This window comes from Harpia harpyja, chromosome 21, assembly GCF_026419915.1.
Source record: "Harpia harpyja isolate bHarHar1 chromosome 21, bHarHar1 primary haplotype, whole genome shotgun sequence".
In the NCBI taxonomy this organism is placed as follows: Eukaryota; Metazoa; Chordata; class Aves; order Accipitriformes; family Accipitridae; genus Harpia; species Harpia harpyja.
Window position 1 is genome coordinate 7,530,955 of NC_068960.1, and position 24,574 is coordinate 7,555,528.

Consider the following 24,574-nt stretch of genomic DNA (forward strand, 5'->3'; position numbering starts at 1 on the left):
TACAGAAATTCAGAATCAGGTTCCTAACAGTAAGTTTATATCCCTGACAGCACCAGGCAGCCTTCTGCAGAGACCTTCATCTTGAACTGGCCTGCCAGGAGCTCTTGACCTGCAACCCAGCTTCTAAAGAACAAAGACCTTCGCTACATCTGCTCCTCTCTGAGCTAAGATGCTGCCAAGTGCTGCTCTCCAAAAGCAAGCCAGGTCTGCAGCTCCAGAACCCCTGGCTGACCCGAGCCCAGAAGCAGTAAGCAGAGCTGTACCGCAAAGGGGATTTTATAGCCCCTGTCTGCTGTCCTGGCACAATCTCATCGTGAGAAAAAGCTGCGCCTGCAGGAAAACCGCAGCCAGGCACTGAGGATAAAGCAAGGATAATATCACCCATTTCACCCGTTTACAGTCCTATGTTTTGGGGTTTTTGGCTGGTGGGGAGAGAGAGCTGCAGTGCAAGTGCTGCATTACAGAGAACGTCCTTGCTGCCACAGGTGGGTCTTGGAAAGCTAAAAAAAGCCATGGGGTAACACAGAAATTTTCCAAGTTCATGGACAGTTGTATAATCTGAATGTTCTGTTGTCTTTGTATGTCATGTATGTCAGAGTCATGGGAACTTGAAATGGGCAGTAAAATAGTAAAAGACACATTTTTTTTTGTGATAATATATCAACCTAAGAAGTGAATGAGACTATATAGCAGCTTTTTTTCTCATTCATAATTTTAATATGCTGAAATGCCTACACTTTAGTATATCTGGCTACAAGCTTTTAAAGTAAATGTTTATAAATCCCTGAGAAGAAAGACATAAAATGAAACAAATGACAGCTTTGAATTATAGTTGCGACGAATATTGTCGTAATAAATTCTCTCCCCACCCAAAAGAGCGATGAGGGATTCCTTCTGTACCGCACCATGTTTTCACAAGTCAAATACAGCTACTTGTTCAACTTATAGCTTGCTTTTGGGCTGAAAGTCTCCACACGTGTTACAGGAACTCAGCTGAACATGATTCAGAACTATTTGTTTAAGAATACCATGTTTCTAGATCATTTAGGCTGAGATTTTCTGGGTTGTACAAGGGCTTTTGCTACCCAAGTCAGAGGCACTGATGTATCTAAATCCTCTGGGCAGCGTGTCAAGCCATAATCTTTTAGAGGTGTTGCTCTACAGCTTGTTTCTACAGCTATAATTGCAAGAGGAAGGGATGCTGAAATGGTAGTCAAAACAATGCTTTCATATGACAGATTAGCCATTTTCAACACCATGGTCCTTATCTGAGTTGTAATGTATATTAATCACCAATTCCTTACTTTAGCTCGATTTGCTGTTGCTACGAAAGGGGATGACAATTTAAACAACTGATTCTGGAATACTTGGCTGGTGTGCACAGCTTTGCTCTGAACAAGATTTCCAGTGGAAAATGAATCCATTTAGACACGACGGCTACACATTTTGCCATATCTTTATTGCACTTTTACCACATTGCAAACAATTCCACAAAAATGCTGCAAAAGTAAGCCTAGAGCTGCTGAAAGCAGCTTTTTACCCATATATGTATATATTTACACAAAACTATCAAAAGCAAAGTTGAAAAGTAGCAGCTCAGCTATGATAGTCTAGAAAGATAAGAGCTGCCACCTCCTTATGGACAAATAGTACAACTTGTCATTTTACATCACTTTGTAAAACCAACATTCAAGTATTCCTGTCAATGCACAATCAGTGAAATTCCCTTCTGGTAACCACTGTATTTATTATTATTATAATAATTATTATTTTTTGCCTTTAAAAGTTCATAATGCCTTAACCCTTTAAATACTGAGTAGCTGGGAAAAAAAAGCATTCAATTTAAATAAGATACAGTGGATTAGAGCACTTAAAGGGTTAACACAAAATACTAAGTGGACTGTCACCACAAATAAAGTGTGAGTCACAAAACTATGCCGTCCCTCTTAGTTAAATTTGGTAGGTAGGTCTGGGGTTTCATAGATATACCATATATAAATACAAAATATTAAGTAAAGGCCTCCTTTCTATACAAAAAGGACAGGAGGTGTTTTGCTATCAGACTGTTGTCTGTCAATGATCTGAGTATTTTCTGAATCTTTTCATAATCTCTCTTTAGGAACTAATGAAAAGCATCACATTAGACTTATTTTTCTTAATGAACTAATCCTTTGCAGAGTCTACACTTTACCTACTTTGGGAACAATTATAGCTCATTTCTGAATTCACTGAATTCACAAAGTGGCATACACAGTCTTTTGCAAGACTTCTTTTTTCTTTTTCCTCTTTGAAACTTCTGTACTTGGCTGGTAAAAACGTAGTCTTGCGATTTCACTACCTCTCGGTCGTAACAGTGTTAACATCAGTGTTAAAGTCATTTTCAACCACATTGTCATAACCATCCTTTTCTATACAGTCACTAACAGCCTTGAGGACAATCCGCAACCGCCTGTCCATCGCCTCCAAGTGAGGCTGGTAGAGAATGGGAGCTATTTTATCTTTTAGTAAAGATTCCTTCATCAAGAGACTGAGTTTGTATTCCTCCTTGGCTAACAACTGTAATCGCAGATAGGTAGACTTCCTTATTCTAAGAGAAAAAGGAGAAAAAAAAAAAAAAAAGCAAATCAGTATTTTCATCACTATTGATCTTGAGAGGGCTAAAAGGCATACAGTCAGCATAGCAATAATAGTGTAAAAACCTTATTATGTGATCTGAAATGATGAGAACCAGGCACTGTCACAGTCCTAATGAGCGGCTGGCATTGTCACCCGGCCAGTGATCTTTGGGAGCCCTTAGAGGTGGAGAGGTTTTGGAGCACGCTCTACAGTCGAGTACGGACAGCCTTCATGTTCCTCGGCTGGCTAAGGCACCACCTGGACCTGGTGCAGCTTTCATAGCGTCATGCCCATCTTGGCAATGACACGCATGGCGCACGTGGCATTGAGCTGGGGCACGGGCGATGGCAGCGGGGGCTCACCCTGTGTGCCAGTTGTGCAGAGCTGAAACTCTAAATATCACCTGTCCTCTCTGAAAATCCTGGCCATGGGCACCGAGGCAAGCCGTTGTGAAGCACTTGAACAAGCTGGGCTAAGTTTTGCTACTTGACTTCCATGGGACGTGTATTTTGTCTTAATAAAGCCTCTCTCACAACAGCTCACAGCCACGGTCCTGATCTCAACAAAGCACTTAACGTGTTAGTGCGAATGCTCAGGGCTCGCTCAGGTCAGGCTCCCTGGGCAGGATGGTAACATCTCCTCCTCTCTGTGGTATGCAATAAAAGATTCACTTCAACATTTCAGTCCTATTAGTGGAAACAATTGTATAAAAAGGGAAAAAACTCCAGAGGTGAAACGTACCTGCAGCACTGGTTTAAAGGCACCAATATGGAAAGTTCGTCGTGGGAATATTTTCCAAACCTGTTTAAAGATAAGAGCAAGAGCATGACAAACACTGTTTTAAAGACTAACTTTTTTCTTTTCTTTTCTGCAGAAAGATTATTAAAGGTATTTACCCTCTTCCATTATCTAAGTGGATAATAAATGTTTCATTTCCAAACTTCTCAAAGGTTTCGTAGTGATGTCGATCCATGTTACCTATGGAATAAAGAGAAAAAAAGACCGTTCTCACTCTGGCTTGCTGCCGAGCCTGCAGGCCGGGATAATACAAAAGCCATGGTTCAGTGAGAAGCCCAGTGCTCCCCAGACACGATGGCTGTGTAGGGTGGAGAAAGCAACGGATCTACTGAGCAAATCTGCTTCTACTGTGGAAACCCCAAAGGGCACGATACTGGAAGATGGGCTGTTACACCACTGGGAGCTTTTCAAGCTTTTATACTTAAGCTCTAGAGGACCCATCAGGAGACAAACCCAACCTTCCCACCTTCCAGCAACCCCTCCTGGTGTATGCCAAGGAAATCCCTCTCAAGTACGATGGCATCTCAACTTTGGGGAGCCTGGTCACCTGTGAGGTAGCTATGTCCTAAGCCAGCAGAGCTTCATTGGTGAAAACGAGCTCTGCTACTCCAGCGCTGGGTCAGTACGATGTGCAAAGCACCCATGGTACACGTGCTGGGTGCGAGACGTAGCTTAGGGAGGGGAAAATGCATCCTTCAAGCAGGGATGTTAATCCATATGACTTTGCTAATATGGTATTAAACTTTTTGAACTACAACCAAACCTCCTTTTTTTCCTCTAGTAAGAACTTTGTCCAAATTTCTGGCTGCCTGGAAAGCCAAAACGATATTATGGCTCTAACATATGGATCAGGATGCTACTGCAGTGGTACAGCTGAACAGCTCTGGACACCCACGGCAGGCAGATGCATGATCTGCTTCTAAAGGTCAATGTGCAGAGTACTGGTGCCAAGCTATGAATTTTGTCTTCATGGCAGGGGTCTCGAGCCACTTATTGATGCCACATATGGCTCCTGAGCTGTGATTTGGCCTCTTCTGCTGCAGCCTATCGCAGAAATCTCAGTAGTGGCAATGGCAGAGGATGTGTCTGTGCTGGCATGTGTCCAAGGATCAAGTATGTATATTGGCACCTTACAGGTATACTAGCTGCAGCAGAACAGGTTTCATATGAGAACGTCTCAGTGTTAACCACTGAGCAGGCTTGGAATAGGTGACTATTACCTGCTTGTTAATAATTATTTTATTCCAGTCAGGTTACATAAACACAAAAAACCTTCCTGATACATACCACAGTTGCCTTTGTGACCAAGCAATACTTATTTTCTTCCCCCCTCTGACAGTTTATAGAGCAAGCAGCAGTGAGTACTACTGCAGGTTGAGAACAATGTGCTAATAATGAACAGCCCTTGCATGTGCATCCAGGAGCCATACATTATAATGGTAAAGCACTCACTAAAGCAAACTCTGAAGCCCTTAACTGTTGTGAAGTAGACTGGCCTGACCTGCGTTCATCAGCACCCTGCATTTCTGAACATCTTTGTTCCTTTAATCTGCACTGATGGGAATATATAACCATGTAAATCTGCATTTTCTCATAATCATCCAGAACGGCACATACAGTAAATGCAGCTTCATCCACGCTTTAGCAAACTGCTGAGCTATGCAGAGCGGTGTAGAAAGAAATGGTTCTTATTCTAATTAAATGTTGCATTTAATTTTTGAAAGAGATGAAACATACCCATTAGGAAATCAAAAACTGTCATATCCATTATATCCAGAATTCTGGTCCCACTGTCATACGGGGGGGTTTGTTTAACCTCTTCACAATAATCTGGATCAACTTCCCATCTGGAAAAGCCAATATTTCGATATTTTATGTGACATACAAAGCTTACTGAGTATTACAAAAAAATGTTATTTTGCAAAGATCTAGTTGCATCACGTTCGATTGAGGGCAGGGTCAGGTAGAGGCAGCAAATTCTTCAGGCTGCTTCCTGTAATGCAGGCAACCGATAAAGATTGTGACTGATGAAAAAGGAAGAAAATCACAAGATTGAAAACTATCTGGCTAATAGCTTAAAGATTTAGGAGACCAGCTGCACCATCAGTCATATGATGAGAACATCTGAGACTTGTTTAGGGCTGCTGATAGCAGTGAATCTTTCTCTCTCTGATAGGACTTAGACAGGTCCCATTGCATCCTGTCAAAGCCACTGGAGGTATCTGTCCCACGAGGGAATTATGCCATTGAAGGTCCTTTCAGGACCATAAGCTGGAGCTCCTGGCAAGTGTAAGTACTCTATCCCTTCCCAGGAGCTGGACCTGCTGAAGAAATGCAGATGCTCTCCTAAGTCTCAATGCTTCAGATCAGGCAAGGGCAGTAACTGTTAGCACTGCTTTATTTTCCTATCGCCCTTGGCAGCTGGCGTACCCTTTGCTCACCACTACTCACTCTGCTTTCTTGCGCTTGTGGTAGGAACGTCTCCAAGGGTTTCTCCAGGTTTTCCTTTTTGCTAAAGACAAATCAGGTAGGAAAGCAGCCAGAGACCCCTCGATCTGATCTGGTTTTCCACACAGGGCGTGCTCTGTTGAGCAGTAGTAGGAACATTCCCCGTAGAAGCAGATGTTGTTGGCTGGCAAATAAAGGAAAAGAGTTTTAAAACCTACCCTTAAATTAGTGTTCAAGAATTCACAAAAGCACTGATGTATGTATGAGCAGAAATAAATCTCGGACCCAAAACCCCGTTACCACACATAGTTTTCTTCCACTGAAACCACTAGAAAGACATTCATTTCAGTGCCTGGGATCACGCCCTATGCTGAGCTCTCTGTGACTATTTCCAGTCTATTTATATTCCAAAAAACCACTTTTTTTTTTTTATTTTTTAAATCCTTTCCCTTCTCCTTTCATTTTCCCAGACTGATACATCCTTTGGGATATATTTGTTACCCCAGGCTGGAACCCCAAATGCCACAGCTAAACAAGTGGCACGTGCCCAAAATTAAGTCACCTTTCAAAATCTTGGCTCGTTTCTTTAAGAACAGACAACAACATTTCATTCATCTACTTGCTGGTATGAGAAGAACTGGCAGTTTTACTAAGGAGAATTATTTACCATGAAGACTCATGTGGGAGTGTGTGTGGAGGGTGGAAATAGCATAGATGTAACTCTGTCAGCACACATCCCAAACACAAATTTCTTTCTCCACGCATCAAGTTACTCCAACAACTACGGAAAAAAAAACCTGCAGCAGGTTTTGGAGCATGTGTTACCTTAAAACCTCCCCAAAGCTGCCACCACATATTTCTGTACAAACAAGAACACCCACCTCTTTACGAGAACCCTCTTCCAACATGAATTCACCGAAGGTGGGAGAGAGCAGCTCATCCTCAACCCCCACCAATGTTGGACTATGAACAAGAACAGCAGCACAATGCTGATCGTCTTGTCGATGTGCTACAACTCTTTTGACATTGCTTTATGCACATAAAATGTCATTAGAGGAAGACTGTGCCCTTTCCTTATGGTAATGCACGAAGCTGAGAAGTCACATTGCTTCCTCATTCCCCACAAGGCCCCTAAATTCAAATATCGCTTCTGAGCTACTCTCCCTTTGGGCAGGATCAGTATAAATGAGGCAAGAAGGGCTGGTGAATAGAGGGAGGTGATTTTCTGCCTGCCACAGAAGACCACGCGGCTTGGAAAGGTAAGCTGGTGGGTTTTCACGGCAGCGATGCCCTGCAGCACGCCTCCCTGCCCATCACCGTGATGTCCTCCCCGGTCCGGACCCAACCCGCGGCTGGCAAAGTGCCGAGCGGAGATGGTACGCTGCCGGTGGGCAATGCGAGGGAGACGGTGAGTCAAGAGGACAGGGAGCAATACCGGTCCCGGTGCTACGGAGATAACAGGAGGGAGGGAGAAACAGGGCAAAGAGCTGCGACTGGGGAAGGAGGAGAAGGAGAATGTGGAAGAGCAATAAGGTTTCGTGATGTTTTTGATTGTATTAATTAACCGTATTATCCAAGACCAACCGCTAACCTTGGAATTACGTCATATAATTGGACTAAAAGGCTGGTGTGTTACTACTTGACAGTTTGCCTCAGTTCTTCATTTCCAAGCCTCTGTCGATGGCCATCAGATTTATCCATTAAGTTGTGATTACTTTACTCCGGACACAGCCTTTTTGAAACCCTCTGTTGTGACTGACTCACAAGGGCCACCCATCTCTCTGTGTTCAGGAACAACTCCAACCCGAACTGTATATTTACATTCACAGGGTTGGCTCATACCAGTTAAATACATCCTGACTCAGTCCAGAAATATCTACCCTGTGGTCAAAAACCTCGCTGACAATTACTGAAAGAAAAGTACTTCAGGGAACAGAAAGTGAAGAACAGAAATTAAAAAAGGAAGGAAGGGAGCACTCAGCACGTCTATACTTTTAATTTTGTAATTTAAAGCATTTTACCAGGCAGAATATCCTTTCTTAAAAATTATTTTAAAAGCTTTTTCTTACATAGAAGGCATACTTAGTCCCTTACCATTTTAATTAAAGGAACAGTAGTTTGAGACTTCCCATGAGCTAAGAAGTGACCATGTCCTTGGCTGATAAGCCACTCAGCTTGGCTATTTCCTATGAACCCCAGCACAAATCTTGGTACTGCTCATCACATGGTATGCCTATTAGCTTCTAAACAGAAACCCCACTCATTTTTCCTTTCAAGCAACTGAGGAATATAACTCATATCACTGAAAGTGAAGTTTTGAAAACCTTTTTACAAATTGCATGGGAAAAGAGCAATCATGGTTAGGGAAACTCAGGTTGGAAAGGACTCTGGAAGCCCCTAGTCCAAGCTACAGCTTCAGGCCAGCTTCTCCAGGTTAAAAAAATCTGAAACTCTCAGCTTCTCCTTGTACACCAGATGTACCAGCTCCAGGACCATCTCAGTGGCTCTCCTTCAGACTCACTCATTTCATTAGCCTAAAATCAAGCGTGAAGTCAACATCGAGACAAACCCAACCTAACGCAAGCCTTGGGCGTGCTGCCCTGCAGTCTATAACCTCTCATGGGTTTCCTTTTCAAAAATGCTGTCGCAGCACGGACTTGGCACAGCTTTTGCAGGGCTAACACAGGTGCCTCAGCTCCGCCTTTGATCGTCCTGGCAAAACCAGGAGGGATTCATGCCTCCCTGTGAACCTCTTCCATAATTCAGGATGAAAGTGAAGAGTTGTCCAAGCACCTGTGGGCAGCACTGCGAGCTACAGGCAGCCTGCAAACCGGGGGGGGTCATACTGGGCCGGTAGGAAGGTTGGGATATTCTCAGCCACTAAAAACTGGGGAGAAACATCTGTGATTTATAACCTTAAAAGAATTACTGCAGACAAAATATTTCAAGGGGTTCCAGGCTGCCACAAGGGATGATTTACAAGAAATCACATACAGATGCTGCTTGCTACAGGCTAGCACCGAAGAGAGGAGATTTAAAGAGATCCCTTATTCCCTGGGCACCTGCTGCCTCAGTGGGAAAGTAGGGCTCTCCCCTGCGCTGCAGCGAGGGCTTATGTTTCCAGTGATTTGAAGCTGCAGTGGGGTTTGTGCTCCAATTCAGCTGCGTCGGCATTACCCGCTCGTCTGTGGAGGGAGAGAACCCCCCCAGATTTATCTTGATCGTCTGAGACAATTTATCTTCAAGGGTTTCTATGACCTGACTTTCCACCTGGCAGCGGGAAGCTGGTGCTCGGTTATCTGCCACCGTAACAGTTTTGTGAAGAGCAAAAGGCCCAGCAATGCCCCTCCCGTGCTATCGCAGCCTCTGCTGCTCACTATGTAAATCTGACCTTTCAAAGAAGGAATTATATTAAACACAGCATTTTGCACAGTGGGAAGATAAATACTGTGTTTAATAGTTTGCTTCTGAATTTAACTTCGGGAACAATGAAACCCTGCTCCATATTGTCAACGAAAGCAACTGGGACTAATCATTTGACAGTAATCACACATTCATATCCAGATAAATCTTCAGGAAAGCTCGGGGGCTATGGCAATGATGGCATTTGCTGCTGCAGAGTGACACAGCCAGCACGTGTGCCGCCTGCACCACGCCGGGCCGTTCAGCCCCGCTCCTGCTGGGCTCCTCCAGCTATTGATTTTCCTCCAGAGCCCCCATCGCCTGCAATGGGAGTCCGAGCGATGGCGGGATGCATCCTGTCACTACGACAGCAAACTTGCGGTAAAACCGCAAGTGTATTTCTCGGTGAGAAGTTATTTTCAATGGCAAAGCTTTTTCTGCCGGCTGTTATTCTCCCTGTGGGCTCAGACCTGTGGTACTCGGTCTCCACGGCTCCTGTCTGATTTCTGGGGGTAGTGGAGATGAAAGGATGCTGTATCTCAAGTTACTATTGAAGAAATTAACTGCTTTGATTGATACAGAATAGACATCCTGATATGTCTACCCTAGTTCTTATATACAGGCAGTGAGATGAAGCAGCCTGAATTATCTGGGGAAACATTCATTTTTAAGGTTTCTTAAAAACGCAGAAAAAAAGAGGTACCAAATATAGAAGAACACAGTTCTCAATTAAGACTTCGAGGTGCAGTAGCAAGCCTCTTTGAAACCTAAGTAGGTGACCCACATTCTGCACAGCAGGCCGAGGGTGAAATTCCAGCTAGAGACACAAGCCCAGTGCTTTGCTGGCAATCCCACGCCAAGAGCAGGGTTTGGCCTTTCAAAGGCAAAAATAAGAGGGAAAGGGGAGATGAGGCCTGTTGGAGTGCGGTCCTTCTCCTCCCATGAAAACTGCCCAGCCCATATGTTCCTCTCTTATCCGATACGGGTGTTTCTGTACGCACCCCTGTCCCTAAGTACACCTGCAAAAGAAGTCACCGCCAAGAATTTGTCCTCCTGCAGAGCGGGTAGAAATGGCAACAGCACCAGTGCTGGCAAACCAGAAAGGGAGGGGTGTTTATACATGCTGAAATGTTCAAATGCTGCGAATTTGCAACTTGCAGACTCCTGCTTCATTAAAAAACAAAATTGTTTCCCCAAAGCACTAGAGAGGCAAGAGAATCCCGAGCAGCATTGCAAATGTCTGATTTTCATTATCTGAGGATGAATGGATACGATTCGTAATGAAATCCATGCAAAAATCATGGTCTGGTGATCGAAACTCCAACTAATTACAACAATTAAGAACCAGAGTGTCTGTGTACTCATCTGTACATTCTCTGTGCGTCATCCTGATAGCTGAACAATAATTCTTCTCAGGAAGAAAAGGAACAAGTGGAGATACCTTAAAGCAAATTGCTTGGCAGAGCAATTCTTTTATTGAGATTTGCATGACTGTTAATAGAGGACATTTAGCAAGCCTGTGCAATTGGAGTACTGGAAAGAATCCTGAATATTTACTACAGCAATGCATGAAAAGATCTTTCTTTTACCTGCTCAAAATAATAGGTAATTCAGAATTGCTATTGTTTGCTGAGAGGGGAAAAAAAATCCATAATCCCTTGGAATTGGCTAATATGAACAAAAATGTAGTGCTTACTAGCTGTGTAACATTGATTTCTTTAAGCTGCTGCCTCAATTACTTCCAAAACGAAGGCTGACATCATTAATATGTCTCTTTTTTCTTAGCAAATTACCATTCATTTGTAAGAGTAGCAGGGCTACTGCAGCCTGCCCTACTGCAAAGGATGTAAAATTAATTTAAATAATTACTGACCTAATTCCATTTCTCATGTTTAGTCCAAACTGCCTGGAAGTGCACTTTTCTGCAATCTGCTTTCTCTCTGAATGCAGCCTAATGCATCGGCTGACCTGTCCGCTCGCAGCCATTGCCACTTCCCAATGGAAGAATGGATGTCGCTCTGCGGCGTGCTCTGAAGCTACAACCGCCTGCAGCTTCCTGGCCCTGATTTCCATGCCTGATGGGACAAGTGAGATGGCCCAGGCGTGGAAATGCAGTGAGGTTTCTTCCAACACATCCCCGTGCCGGTCCAGGGAATAACATGGTGTATTGATGAGCGGCATCAATATTTACCCTCTGAGGGTTTCCACTGCAAACAGCGGTCTCCCAGCCTGAGGGGACGAGCTTTCTATAAAATCAATTACATTTAGTGCTCGTTTAATTTTGAGAGATGTATACGGGTGCATGGAGAGGGATACGTTGCCAGCAGACACCACGTGTCCCCGTGACCATTAATTGCCGCGGAGCACTGCTGGGGATGGAGATGCAGAGACACGGCCACCTGAAAGGGAGTCCCAGAGGGGCCTTGATAGCTTAATGCAGGGGCACAGACTGGTTCTTGCAAGTATCTATACGTCACACCTCAATTTCTCAGCTTTGTAACCAGTTCTCCCTCAAAACCAACAGACTTCGCTGCCCCTCACCTGCCAGAGGGGACAAGCGAGCCTCTTCCAGTCGTCCCCAGGCTCCCCATTCCCTGCCCATGCTCACCTCCCCAGGCCGTGGGGCTCATCCCAGCACGCTCCTCTTTTCCCTTTTCTGCCCTCAATCTGCCGCTTGAGCTGCCTGCTAGGTTTGTGAGTTTGTTTCTAAATGCTTAATTTAGGACCTTTATTACTTTTTCATTAAGCATTAATTAATGCCTGCCTCTTAAGGTCAGTATGAACTACAAGACGGAGGTTGGGCATATGTTAATGAGAATCCGACTAATTAAACCGGGGACTTGTAGGGAAGAACTCTGACAAGTAACCAACATGATTTAAGCAAAGTATATTGATTTAGGAAATGTAAAATTGAAAGAAAAATTAATTGCTTAAGCGTTTTATTCTCCAGAAAAGCCTGATTCATAGTTAATCAAATATTTTAATTGAATTTATCTGAGGTCTCTAAATAAATTTGAATAAAGGATTATGCTTGGATCATCCCTTGGATGTCTAGAATTTCATAATGACAAGATAAAGATCTTCATCCGAACCGGCAGCCTTAACTCTGCATTGCCGTGCTCTGGCTGCTCTAAGCTGCTCAGTACTTGAGTACAGTTTTATAATTCTCAGAAATCACTCAAGTTCAGCCCTAAGCCTTGATATATAACCTGGGAAGACTAAAAAGCAAGCAAACCTACTAATCCGTGTCTTACTTGCTAAAATGGGAATAAAATGGCTTATATTTCAAAGGAGCCAAAGTACCTTGTGCACATAAACAGACACAAGATTTTTTTGCCATCTTACGTCTGTGATTGTTTGCCTACAAAAAAATCAAGCAGAAAAAAAAAAATGTAGACAGAGAGAAACAAAGAAGAAGAGGGAGAGAAAGTGACCGAGGCACAAGTGCCCAGCTGGAGCACACAGAAATGTCTGCACATCAGGTTTGGTGAACACTGTCACCATGTACTGTCACCACGACTGTACATGTAAAACTGGAGCGCTCGTAACACGGGGTGAGATGAAATCTTTTGTAATTATGTAATGTATTTTACAAGTGAAGTTACTGGAATAAATAACTGTCTGTTCAACTGTGTCCTGCAGAGCTGAACATAAATATGAAGCTAAAAATAACAGTCATAATAATGACTTTACTGGTGATCACAAAAGTGTGATAAACATTTTAAGAGAGAAAGCTCTGCAATGACAGGGCTGGTTCCTAGCTAACAGCAATAAATTACAGTTATGTCGGAAGAAACTGTAATTAAGTCTTTGGATCTTGACTTTAGGGATCTCGGATAAGCAGTTTCTGGCCAATCACACACAGAGCAAGGGAGAGATCTCCGGAGATTTCTGCTCCAGATTGCCTGTTACACAAGTCACTGCCCAAGTTCAGCAAAGCACGTTTGCACGCAGCTGAAATAATACGAGTTAAGCTCACTGGAACACAGCTACATGCTTTAAATTGAATGTTTCCCTATATAGCTTTTTCTTTAAGAACATACTTAAGCATGTATTTTTGTGCCTTTAACTCAGAGCCTTAATTTCTCCATCTCAGCATCCAGATGCTAAACAGAGATGACACCACTTTCTCCCACCCTTTGCCCATCTTTACCTATTCCAGTTGTATATTCTGGTGAGCAGGGCATGGTTTTACCCTGTTTGTAAAATTCCCACCCTGCGGAGCTCCATCCTTGGCTGGTACCACCAGATGTTGTGAAAGAGTGAAGAGTAATAGAGAGTGGTATCGGTTCCTGGGGTCAGCCCTCAAAGCAAGAACGAGGACTGGGAACAATTCAGGTCACTTCTACTCTGGCCTCTGCCCAGCAGAGAATTTGAGCTGGAAGCAGGATATGTTACACATCTATTTGCTTGATTTTTTTCGAACTCCTGTTGTAATAAAAACTGAAGTACATGACTCTCAGAAAATTAGGTTTGGGTCTTCCAGTCAAAACTGAGAAATTTGACCAACAGAAGTGACGGATCACACTGCAGTAGAAAAAAAGTCTAAATAACTAATGGGCTAAGTAATAAGGTTTTGGGTAAACTGAGAGCAACAGAAGAAATTGCTTTAGAAATTGCTCTACATAAAACATTTGTTGAATACATTGCTTTTGTGAACATAAAAGCCTGTCTCTGCAGATAATTTGTCAAGGGGAAAAGGCACTCAATTCAAAACAATAAAGTCTTCTTTGTAGGCTATGTCTCCACATTCATTTTTATTCAAAGGTCTAGAAGACAGTTCTATTAGAAATATCTGAGCAATTAAGCAATCTACGCATTGTTCCCTTAAGTACGTGTTCGGCGGGATAGAAAGAATATAGTGTTATTTCCCAGACTACCTGGTGAGATGAAAAACGTTCTCCACAGTTTCTTGTCACGAGTAACATCTCGTATTTCTCTCGTCATGTTAACCAGTCTACCTGCAACTGGTGGCACGCGACGGAAATCCAGGATCCTGGAAGAGAAAGAGAAGAGATAGTTTATGTAAAGGATTAAAATACAGTGATAGTGATAGGTTTTAGGAAGGTTCATTACACTCTGAAGGCACATTTATCTGTGGTCTTTAAGGAGTAAAAAGCCCATCAACTTTAAACTGGATAATCCTTTGTATAATATATTACAAAATATGTCCTGAATATGATCAGCTCTGACTTCCCTACGAAGTATTGAGCAGATGCAAAATACAGAAGAGTATGGGGACACATTGTTCCATGAAAAAAATGAAGACACATAGAATTCCAGAAATAAGAGACAGTAGGAACTTATTTTTGACTTTGTGCTACTTCTGGATTGTTATAACATGCATTTTGCTCACCAATTTTCTAAGTGACTTGAGGAATGGGGTTTCAGTCTCCTTCTTCCATAAACACCGTCTAATAGTAATTTTTTTTCTGGCAGTCTTAGTATTTGTTTGATTTATTTGCTTCTGCTCCTCTCTGTTTTAATACCCTTATACCAACCTAAACAATCTCCCTGAGACGAAAAATTTTCCCACAGGCAAAGGCTAGGTGAAGAGCCTTTCTCCACCCCAAACTTCCTCGTCTTAATAGATCATTAAAAACTGCCTATGAAGCATTGCTATTAGATACAGTAAAAGAGCAAAGTCCCCACACAAAGCCTCCCCATAGTGGGATTTTTATGTCCACTGTCTGCTGATAAGATTTTCTACATTGGGTAGCAACTGCTTTTTCTGCTTAGTGTGTGGATATTTAACGTACCTCCCTGCAGGAATTCCATTAATGTTTTTTCCTACAGCACCATCTGCTTAAAATGGCAATATAAAATATAAAGCAGAAGGGATCAACACCAAGGTCAACAACAATAAAATATAGAAGATCCTTGAAGGATCTGACCAGGATAGCTCTTAATGGCAAGTCTACCCTGTGTCACCCGCTGACAGGTTCCCTTATCCTAACCATCAACCCAGAAGGCAGCAATACTACACGTACCCCCAAATTATTTGTGGCCCCAAAGCTTCAAGCTTTTGAAAGGATGTTTCTTGGCACTCGGGTGTGAAAGATGCTTCAGTTCCAACCCAGCCTGTGAAATGCCGTGGTTTCTAGCCATACCGTTAATAATTCATCACTATTATTAAGTCCTGCTCCTAGTCTGGGTAGGCTGAGGGGGTTGCAGTCCCTTCCCAGTCTTGGGGTATCCACCATACCCTGCACTAACTCTGCCTGGGGGGACACTTTCAGCTAACAGGAGCATGGGATGCCCACCATTGCCCTCTCCTTCCCACTAACTTGTGGCCTAAACATGGTCCCGATATGGGACGGCCGCAGCTTTTTGCTGGGAAACCAGAACTCCCTCCCCATCTCAATTATTCCTCTCTGAATACTCACACCATTCCCCACGTCTCGCTCGGATTTGCGTGCCCTGGAGCTAATGGGGTGAGCCAGACTCCTGTCACACTTGTGCGACGTACTTCCCGGGAGATGGGTCCTCTCCATATGCACTTCAAGATCACAGGGGAAATTCATTTCTCCGCTTCTCTTCAATACAATTTCTCTTTCTTTTTGAGAATTACTTATTGCCAGGTTTCTCATTCCCAGAGCAAGTCACACTTCCTAATTATTAATCTACCCTTTCATCATCTGCCATTTCATTTATTCTTGGCGTTTGCCCACCTTTGTTCCATTTTCCCCTCTTTTAAAAGTAATTCAGTTACAGGGCTGGCCAAGAGCAGAAACTTATCACAATATTTCCACTTTTCTTTTAATGCAAATCCATTTTACTTGCCTGTCCAAATGAAATGCTGCTATTTCTGCATTATGTCTTTCATAGTCTGAGAAATAAAAAAAGTCAGGTGGCGTTTCTTGTTCTCTGGTTTGTCTGCAAAGAAAAACAAGGAAAGTGTTTTAATGAAGGGTTAGCATTTCTAAGGAGCAGTACTCAGTTATCAGCATGTTATTCGGGAGTTCAGTATCATCTGTTTAATGGAAGGCCTTTAAATACTTCATGTGTGCATTATTTGCCGTGTAGCTTTCATTTTATCTTCTTTTTTAAACTACTGAAACAAAAAAATAGGAATTCAAGACTTGTGCATGCAGGCTGCTGTCACAAAGCTATTCCACTCAAGACTCTCGCTCTATTTAACAAGATCTGTTTTATCACTCTCAAACATTTCATTAGTGATAGCGGTGAAGACAATGTCATTTCATTAAATTATCATTAACTGTAATTATGAAATTTCCAAAAGTAATAACATTTTTCTTTCATCTTTGGCAGCCATGCAGCTCGTATCTAAAATATGACTCTCCCTTTGTATTACGTAGAGCCAAAAGTGACATGTTTTTCTCATTTCAGAAGAAATGGGATCATTGCAGTTTGACGGCCGCGACATATGTCATGTTTCAAAGAACATTAACAAGACCGTGCTCCAGAGAGGATGCAGAATTTGTTGTTTCTTCAGTTTTAAGAACCAATAAAAAATGTCATTCTGATGGAAAGGCTAAAGCTTCAACACTGAACTCCATGGAAAATAGAAAGCTCTATATAACAGAGGAGAAAATCCTGGTCTCACTTTAGGCAATTCCCAGTCCTGATGGCTTTTGGATGGAGCACAACTCAGGCAGTTGACCAGTACCGTGTCTGAGTCCCACCTCAACCTGCATCATGCCCTATTGTGAAGTCTTAAATAGGAGATAAGCACTGCAAAGCTGTTCTGTGGAGCATCTGCAAGGGAAGACAGCTCCCCAGAAGAGGAAAACAAAGCTCCTTCTCATTCCCCGCTGTCACAGGCGGCCAGCTGACAGCTCGTGCGTCACCCATGCTACACACTGGCAATTAAAATACAACTTCTGCATCGTGACCTTGTTGCATGAAAGGCTTTGGGGTGGTGCAGGTGCAGAGCTCAAACCTCCAGAGAATTTGCAGCAAGCCCTAATTATGGGGCTTGCTGGGAACGCAAAGCTGTGTCTACCCGTGCTTATTCCCACAAAGACCACCACGACTACCGGGACTGGTATCTGCCTGCGAGCCCTCACGTATCTACCTTGCTGAAGAAAGCAGATGAGTGTCATGGTTTTTTGGCTATATGAAGATTTTGCTATGCAACCAGCAGGGTCTGAAAGGCAGATATCCTTTCTCAGACATTCTTCTTTACATTAACATCTTGGCGAGGTACTCTATCTTGCCCTAAATGATGAACAATTGTCATCATAGAGACAACATCAAGATATTTGACTTGTGTCCAATATAACTCAACGTCAGAAGGGCCTCCAACACCCCAGTGATGCTCTGGCCAAAACAGCACTGACCACTGTCATAGTAGTGGTCACGGAGGTGGCCAACACTTGGCAGAAGTCCTGCTAGGGCACTGCTGTGGCTGCAAAGGGTTCGCAAGGAGACACGCTAAAAGTGAGCCTGGCATAAAATAAAAAATATTTTGCTTTGTCTCCATAATAAATGCAAAACCAGAAGGAGAGCACCCACAAAGAGGAATACGGGAGAGCCAGAAACCTATGGCACATCGCGCAATACACCATGAAATCAAGACAAGAGCTAGGAGAGCTGCAACCTCGTTGCGCATATTCCCCTCAAAAATGAAGAAATGAGGCCTGAGTATAAATTCAAAGGGAAAGATTAACATATTTCCGTTGGGCAGAAAATAACACATTTGTATGTAACTTTCCCTTCCCTCCAGATTTTAAAATATTCCATTTCTTCAACAAATCTAAGAGAGAAAGATTCATCCCAAGCTTTTGCAAACTTTACGCATATCAGCACAGCTGAAAAGTTGCAGAAAATATTACTAATTAGCTAATCAATGCCATCTGCTTTTTATCTCCCAAAGACTTTAAACAAATCACGGATGTTCCTTTACAAGAAAATCTTGCTCTAGAAAATCAGACTTAAATAAGGGCTAGATCTCAGTCTTGCAAGCACAGCTATACCCCCGGCCCAGCTCCTGTGTGCTGCTTGCTCGACACGCCGGGCAGTCAGTACATCACCGCCGGTATAGTCCGGTCTCTCTAATTTCACTTTTCTATTTGCTCCCTGCCACCCCCAGCAATGGCTGGGGATATTATTCATTTGGGAGTAAGTATAGCTGTCCTGCAGGCTTAGACTTGTTTGTACATATTTCTCTCCTGTCATAATGTATTATTAAGTGGTAGCGCACCCTCCTAGAAAATCATGAACTTGATTGTCCTAAAACCTTCAAAAATGGACACCAAATCCACAGTGCAATCTACGCAATGGAAATACCGGTATTTTTTGAACCTGACTACACATTATGAAACAAACTCCCAAGGTTCTTTGGCGCTGCAGCTGCTTCCCTCTACTTATCTACAGAAAACCGCTCTCCAGCCACAGTCCCCATGGTCCATGCCCATGTCAAACAAGTATGGTACCCACTTTTCTGTCTCCTGGAAATATTGGGTTATTCTGAATGTAGACTGGAAGGAGGATTTCTGAAACCCCCAGGCTGCTTTACATTCCTTATGTTCCTTCGCAAAGCTCTGCAGAACTAAATTGTAGCAGATCCAGACGTGAAACCCTCTTCTGAAATAACCTTGAAAAATCCTTTCTGCTGACTTATTCCAATATCCCATAGACAGAACAGGAATCTTGTTCCTTGGATCTGACTTTAGCTGGCAAGAGTTTTATTCAAACATACATTTATTGTTAATTTGATGTCTGCCGCAGCACCTGAAGAGATTCGTTGGTAATTCCTCAGCCACAGTAAGCTGCCGTACCACCAGCAAACACTAACCTGTGTGATGATCATAGTCTAAGGCATACAACTGAATTTAAAAAGCCACATGAGCCTAACACAGCTTTGCATCAATGGAATCAATGGGCTGTTACGAGAACGGCTTTAACAGTGTTAAAAGGGCACCTACATCATACTCTATATTTTTTTCTCTATCCAATGTGTTTATACCTGATTTTATTTTATCCACGTTAAAAAAGTTGCTATTTTTTAGTGTGCACAATCTAAATATGCATTGCCTGCTTTGGTGCTAATTCTTCTAATGATCTATTCTTGTGTATATGTATAGAGAGATGGAAGATCAAACTCTTGATGTACGGTCAGCAAGTCCTATCAGTTACTCCGGCTTTAGATCGTGGTAGCTGGCCCTCAGTCTCTAAGTGACAGGCTGGGAAAGGGGACATGCACTCTGAGTCCCTTCCAGATCAAGTAAAGTATCTTCTAAAACGACACTGGAACCGATCCACCCCACAGCATGTTTTAAATCAGAATTGCATTTTAAAGGGGAAAAAACCCCAACCCTCAAGTTATTTTGGTTTTATTACTTGATGGCTATTGAAGGTTATTTTCTAATAAAATGACACATAATAAGATATATAAGCAATCAGACCAATATGCTGAACCTCCGCAGAAGGGTACGCTTCTGAGGGACAATAAATCAAAGCAATGTTCAGAGCTCCTCAGTGCCAGCAGTAACATCTCACAACGTGCAGGGGACAGGTTCTGTACAGGTTGCAGACAGTGGGAGAGGATTTCTGGCAGCAGCTCTTATTTTGCAAACAGTTGGAATCTGGTGATCTCTCTTTGGAGAAGGATTTGGCAGATATTTATAACGGCAGGCTGGGAAGCTCTGGAGGAGAGACAGATGGAGGTCTGTTGATACTGCACACACTTAAAAATTACACAGTGGCACCAGACCAATTACAGCATAAGGAAAAGACAAATCAGCACGGTAAGACTAGTAGAGCAGAAATAAGAACTAAGGGGAAATCAAAGTCCATGAAAATTTCCCTGCCATGGCACAACTCGGAGAAAACACGGGAAGTAAAGAACGATTTTAAACAGGACAGGGACACATTTGCTTTGACACAAGATGAGATGCAACTGTGATCTCATCTTGTGGCTAGAAAAGCAAGTCATGCTTACAAATACAAGAAATAAAGCTACTCTGATAAATGAAGAGAGTCAGGAATAAATCTGGTGAGTCAGCTCCATCCTAGCTATGGTTGGGACCTGTTTTGGTGTTCAGTAGTATTTGGATAAACCAACACAGCGATTCGTGTGCAGAAATAATTGCAAAGCCTCAAGTTTTTCTTAAATGTTTCTGTAAACACTTTTTGGCCAATTACTTGATCCCCCAAAACCCAACATTAATAATTTCTTGCCTTTTTTTTTTCCTGCCATTCGTGAACCTCATCACCACAGTGAGATTGCAGGCTCTGCAGACTCTCTGGCATTTCAGAAAATGCTGGTATAGAAACTAAACTTTTAACATGGAAATCTATATTTAGTCTCCAGGATCACTTGCGTACACCTGCCTAAATTACCAGGATTAATACCCACCAGGGCCATCCATTACTCAAAAGAATCCTGCCTCGATGCCAGACTTCCTCTGCTCTGGAGGGGTCCTATTATCTGTACAGCAGCCAAAAAGCTAGAAAATAGGGCAAACATCCCAATCTGAGTCAAGTGTTATCCTGACAGACACATGCTGTCTTCCTATGCCGCAGTCCAGAGACATTTCAGAGACACCTTTTGCGTCAAACCTGCCCGTGTACCTTAACTAATCAAAGGACGTGCCGCTGATTTGAAAACAGCTCCTTTTAAATAGGTTGCGCTCCGTTTCTGACACGTAATCAGGGGAATCAACCACGGGGATTAGGGATGATTATGGATCACAACAATGAGCTTTGCCACAGCAGGGAGTGGGTTTGCTTGGGTTAGCCCATTTTGCAGATGGAGACCCTGACCCTCTCCAGCCAGGGAAATTCGGCAGCAGCAAAATCACTAAGAGACGGAACAGGCCAACAAGGTATGGTAATTGCACTGGCAGGGACACGACTAACATTGATTAGAGCGTAATTTGGCTATTGGAACAGATAACTGGAGATTATCCGGGTCTACCCACAGCTATAGGTCGCTATTCTTCTCCTTTGGAAAGCAGCTTTCCTCTCTTCTAGGGGAGTATTTAAGGTGTTTAAATACCTGTCCTGGAGCCGAGTTGCAGGCTCAACAGTTAATATACAGTGTTACCTGAGTGATAAAATATAGTTAATACAAGACTAAAAGGCTACCACTCAGCAGTTTGCTGCTGTTTCAATTACTTTGTGGCCTGCGAGGGACTTGGGGACTTCTTGCGTTTGGAAGCACCATGGTGGGGCTTTGTAGGCAGCCCCTTGCTCCGGCAAGCAACCGAAGCGCAGATGCTCCATCAAGTCCGGAGAGCCTTTCTTCCAACACAGACAGGCATGAAATCTCCCCAACCCTCGCATATGAAGTTCTTCTTTGTACTAGTAGGAAACTCAGACTGAAAGTCCGGTGTCTGCTTGCAAGATTTCCTTCCCGCCCCCCCGCAACCCTTATGTCAAATTGGATTGTGCAGCAGGGGCATCTAGAGTGCCCTGAGATAATCTAAAGCTTATTATTCTAAGTGAAGGAGGCAGCCCATGGAAAAAAAATGATGTCTCGGAGGCAGCTGCAGTCCTTAGGAGGGTACTTAGATTTTACATGCAGAGTCGTATCATCCCGGAGGGCTTTCGATGCATTTGGCACCAGTTAGAACAGGTGGAAAAAATGCCACTTAATTTTATAATACATTTTAGTGGCTTGGTAAGTCCTTAGGAAGATAAATGATATTGCTAAAGCAGCTACATCTACAGTAGCGGAGATATCTGGTGCCTATTTCTGACTCCTTATGGAGTCTTGGCAGCTGATGGCTTTGGCTTTATCAAAGTGTTCTGCTACAAAGAGCACTCCCAGGAACGATACGAGCTGTTTACAAGAGCAGAATACGGTCCAGAAAAAGAGTGGCCAATCCAGGAATGCAAAGACATGCAATTTAAGTGGTACAGAAAGGATGTTTGGCCCGTTTCATCGCTATCATCCAAATGACAATATGGGCCTCTGCAGGATATTCAGGCTTCTCCCATTTAAGTAGCAGTTCTGCAGCTAGAAAAAATGAGAGAATATTTACTGTGGCAGAAAGACAGAAATTCACACAGGGATGTGATGGCAATAGGAATAATTAGCAAACCGCCAAAAGGATAAATACCGAGATCATGCTGTTGCATGCCAGCCCCGGAGTGCTTTTCTCCCGAGCAGATGAAGAGAGCTTGACAACAGCACATGCTCAAGGACCAGTTAGCTTAATATAAATCATAAACTTCCGATGCAGAGAATGACAATAAGCTTCCAAAAGAGCATTTGTATATATAAATATCTCGTTACCTGGCACAGGAGGACAGTGGGGCGAAGAGGGGGAGAAGATCCACAGGGAAACAGTATATTAAGGTGGGTTTGCTTTCCATTTCCAGTTGCGGAGTCAAAGAAAAAAAGGCTCAGGAGGTCACCTAACCCATCCCCTGGCCCCAGGGCAAGATCAGCTATACCTAAACCATTCTTGACAGACGTCGCTATAACGTGACCTTCCAAATGTCCTTTCACAACCCCATGGCTACAGCCCTCTCCTCCTTGTCCCCATGTGCTGGCCTTACTCTTCTGCCAATTTCCCGTCTCGCTTTTCTTCCTCGCTCCATGATCAAGGCAAAACCATCCCAGTAAGACTTGCTGCAGCTGAGCTGAGTGCCTTTCCTAGGAAGGAATACATGCCAGAACCTAGGAAGGTAGACACACCAGAACAACTGGCTCCCATTCCTGAAAAGAGCATCCCCAAGCCCAGACCTGGGAATTAAGCCTTAACACCTTTAGACTGCAGATTCCTCAGCTCAGAGGCCCCTTCTTTACTAAGCACAACTCATTTATTTTTAATTCATTAAAAGCTCAACCAACCCAAAGCCTTGAAAGCCTACTTTAGGCCTTCCCCTTAAAACCAGCACTGTTTCTAGAAGACACTGAAGCAACCTCTGATTCCTCTACATAGATCAGGGCAGTTGTGCAAAACCAGTCCCTTGCTTGGACTAGCACCAGTGAAAGGCTCCTGCCATCCCATGCACAAGATGTAGATAGAGATATATATATGTGTAAAAGCAGATTTTCACCTGAGCAAAACATGAGTTACCACTCCTGACTACACAAGCAGATATGATATGAAGGGATGAATAATCAGGGTAACTAATATGATCCAAGAATATGAAAGATTCATTTTATTCTCCACTAAAATATAAAAATAATAATAAACCCAGACATTTTCCTCTTCTTTGGGGCTTTTCTGTTCTTTCTAGTGTTCTGGATTTGGTATTAATATCTCAAAATGTACTCTCTCTATACCGTTGCCTTCACTGACATTGTGCTGACAGTAAAGTCAGGGCATAATCTCACCAATCATCATTTCATTGTCTACCAGCACAGGAGAATAGCTCTTTTTTTCATTCATTCTTTTGCGCTTTCAGATGCATAAGACATGAAGAGAATCTTTGATCAGCACAAAACACATAAGAGTTTGATCAACTGGGAAAATTTCCTTCAGCAATTCAGAATATTACTTCCAGCTCTGCCTAGTAAGTAGCTGCCTGTCACCACGGGAAAAGCAAATGGAAAAAAAATATTAGCGTAAGCACATTTGTCAGGATGTCTTCCCCACCCGCGCTTTTCGGCGCGACAGCCAGCAGTCCCCTTCCCGCTCCCAGGAAACGCGGCTAAAGAGGGGGGGGTCCCTGTGCTGGGGGCTGCACTTTCAGCCTGGTCAGAGCTCAGATTCCCAGGTTGTTTACGTTAATTAGTTGTTATTATTGTTGTTATTATTATTTAGAAGATGGCTGAAAAGAAAGCAAAATGCAATGCTGTTACAAAGCAGGTAAGCCATACAGAACCAGAGAGGTGAGCTCCAGTGCTACCAAACTCTAGATGGATGTATTTACGTGCACCTAATATATAATCCAACACATACATCAATATCTAATACTGCCCGCTCTGGTACTGGACATGATTTGACCAGACAAGTAGGATCATTCTTTATAATATTTGCCTGTATTTCCCCTGCCCCCTACAAACATCTCAAATTTAAGAGGCAGGCACAGTGTTAGAGAGCAAGTAAGTTTAAAATACTTGAGGTGAGATGAGTTTTTCCAACATTATGGGATAGAGGCTGATCTCGGTTATTACTGAAAAGCAGAACCACTGAGTGCTGGGGTGAGTGAAATAAAGGTGCTTTTCACGCCCGCTTTTGTAAGCTGTGTACAGGGGTGCTTCTGTTGTAATGACACACATGGCTGCTTTTTGGTCAGTAGTGGGGACTGAAGTGTGTATTTCCAAAATTAGAAGCTCAGCTCTTCATACCTTGCTTTAAAGAAGCCTACCCTCTGTGCAGGGAGCTCAGTGGGAGGTATATAATCCATACTGGTATGCTGATTGCACGGGAGGCAGCACACGCAC

At 43.1% G+C, this 24,574-nt stretch overlaps 1 protein-coding gene across 1 annotated transcript in view; it reads right to left on the minus strand.

Annotated features, from left to right (window-relative positions):
- Positions 1-1,438: 1,438 nt before the first annotated feature.
- FAM20C (FAM20C golgi associated secretory pathway kinase) overlaps positions 1,439-24,574 on the minus strand; it is a 60,837-nt gene continuing 37,701 nt past the window's right edge. The window contains exons 5-11 of the mRNA XM_052772933.1: positions 16,048-16,140; positions 14,145-14,260; positions 5,866-6,046; positions 5,152-5,261; positions 3,513-3,594; positions 3,358-3,417; positions 1,439-2,587 (exon numbers count right to left, since the gene is read on the minus strand). Of these exons, the coding sequence (XP_052628893.1) occupies positions 2,335-2,587; positions 3,358-3,417; positions 3,513-3,594; positions 5,152-5,261; positions 5,866-6,046; positions 14,145-14,260; positions 16,048-16,140 (895 nt within the window). The 3' untranslated portion in view covers positions 1,439-2,334. The remainder of the gene's footprint in view (positions 2,588-3,357; positions 3,418-3,512; positions 3,595-5,151; positions 5,262-5,865; positions 6,047-14,144; positions 14,261-16,047; positions 16,141-24,574) is intronic.